The following is a 2320-nucleotide window of genomic DNA, read 5'->3' on the forward strand; positions in this document are numbered from 1 at the left end:
TTTTATTTTATTTGTTTTTTGTTTCAAAAATATGTTTTTAACAGATTTTATGACCCAAAATTAGCTCCATATATATGTTTCCTCATCCTGAGATGAATGTGTGTCCAAATCAAACACATCAGACACACAGTGAAACCTGAATCTGTCTGCTCTGCTCCGGACCCCCACAGTACCGTTTGCATCCGCTCAACCGTTAGCATACAGCCATCCCATCAGGCCGCTGGAGCATTAAAGCTTTGAGGGATGTTAAACAGCTGCAAATAGATGTAARGGTATAATGTTTGTCTTCCGTGATCGTGGCTCTCTGGGGTTTATAACAAATATTTTATGTGATCTAACTTACTGTCAACCTTTTTTTTTCTTTCAGGTCCTGAGCTTTGCAGAACAAAACGAAGCAGAGAAGCACCCTCAGACTCTTTACCCRTGGATAAGTCAGAGAAAAGACAGCGTCAGAGTGAAGAGAGACTGGATTATCCCTCAGATCAGAGTGTCAGAAAACAGCAAACAGGTCCCCGAGGACCTCGTCCAGGTAAAAAATGATGACTTTCTGAGGTTTAGTTTAGTTTCATTGTGCAATAAAACAAAACCATGACAGAATAAAAACAAAATGAGCAGATGAAATTTATAATAAACATGCACGATGAGTGGGTTTTAAAGTCACATATAATCAGATACAAAGAAACAAAGATTTTAACTATTACAACAACTTAGAGGTCATTAACCTAAACATGATAGTTTATAAAAGTAACAATTTTTAAAACAGGGGCGGAGCCAGAGGAGTGACCCTGGTGGCACTTTCCCCTAGCACCTGACTGGCCACCCCCAAATGATTGACAAGTGTGGTGGTGTTTGCACGTGGCAATTTAAAGATGGGCATACAATAGGAAACATTTTTTGCTAACATGGGTACGTTATGGGAATAATGCTCACACCAAATTTCAGCTCAGTTTTTATAAAAATGACTGGGTTGTAGCCATTTGAAAATAGCTTTGACAGCCATCTTGTATTTTGAATTTGAAATCAGATTTTGTAAAGATTATTTCTTGGCTACTACTATGCTAATTTTCAACTGTGTGTTTGAAATTAGCATTAGTCTTAGCAGTTATCTTAGTTGGGACTATTGTATTTTTTTTACAATTCTTACATTTTGATGTAAGAATTACACCCAAAATTTTAGCTCAATATCTCTTAAAACAGATAAATTAGAGCTGGTTGAAGTTAGTTGTGGAAGACATCTTGAATTTTCAAATCTAGAGTAGTTTTATTTATTTTGTATGTGCCCCCCTTAAAACCACCTTGGCCACCCCTGTGGCACCCCATGCAAAAAAGCCTAGCTCCACCCCTGTTTGTTAATACAAAAATGTGAAAAATTACATATATTACTTTTGGACTTTTCTTCACAAAAACTTTTATTCTCATGAACAACATATTATTGTCTCATCAAATCAGTTAGGAAAACTGGATTATAAAGTCTTAAACTTACAAAAATGAAAACTTGATTTCTTATTTAAGTGAGGTCTTCCTATAAAACCAGGACATTTCACTCATTTTAATTTGGCAAAGTTAAATTTACTTCGACCATCCGCAGTAATTACACACGTGGAGCCATAAGGTCCAGATGTTGAAAGTGAATCTGTTTGGTTTTTACTAGATTTTTATTTATTTAAAATTTTAATAAGACAATGACTGTGTAACCCAAGCTATGTAGCGTTAAAGTACATCATATTTTATTAAAACTGTTGTGGACCGGCAGTTTTTGGTGGACTTTAAAGCTGTTTCATAGCCTTAACTTCATATTTTCATAGATAATTTGATCCCGAGCAACCTTTTCCTTGTTTTTCTGCTCAGATCAAATCAGACAAAATCTTCTCAGGTGAGGTGATCTACAAGTTAGAGGGGCCCGGGGTGGACCAGGAGCCCAAGAACCTGTTTGAGATCGACGACAAGGCTGGAGTGATCAGGAGCAAGCAGCCTCTGGACCGAGAGAAGCACCGCAGCTTCACCGTAAGTCGTGGTTGAAGAACGACTGCAGCACATGTTAACGTTTCTGCCTCAGATGACGTATCACTCAGTCAGACACGGCCAGAAGTCAATCCTTCAAGGTTTTTATGGGCGTCTTGGGAGAAACGTCAGAATGTTTCCTGAATGAACGCGCTGCATTTTTCTTTCTGACAGAACATGTTGAGTTACTTTATAAAACTAAAGTCGGATTTTAAAGTTTGAAAACTAATCTCATGATTTCAGCACATAAACATGAATCATTTATTGGATCTGTGTGTGTGTGTGTGTGTGTGTGTGTGTGTGTGTGTGTGTGTGTGTG

The 2320-nt window shown here is 37.6% G+C and overlaps 1 protein-coding gene across 1 annotated transcript in view; it reads left to right on the forward strand.

Annotated features, from left to right (window-relative positions):
• The window catches only part of cdh15 (cadherin 15, type 1, M-cadherin (myotubule)), a gene marked incomplete in the record, with an annotated part of 59456 nt that overhangs the window by 48003 nt on the left and 9133 nt on the right, over positions 1–2320 (forward strand). The window contains 1 exon segment of the mRNA XM_014002982.1: positions 368–529. Within this exon segment, the coding sequence (XP_013858436.1) occupies positions 368–529 (162 nt within the window).

Source organism: Austrofundulus limnaeus, unplaced genomic scaffold (assembly GCF_001266775.1).
Source record: "Austrofundulus limnaeus strain Quisiro unplaced genomic scaffold, Austrofundulus_limnaeus-1.0 Scaffold16, whole genome shotgun sequence".
Taxonomy (NCBI): Eukaryota; Metazoa; Chordata; class Actinopteri; order Cyprinodontiformes; family Rivulidae; genus Austrofundulus; species Austrofundulus limnaeus.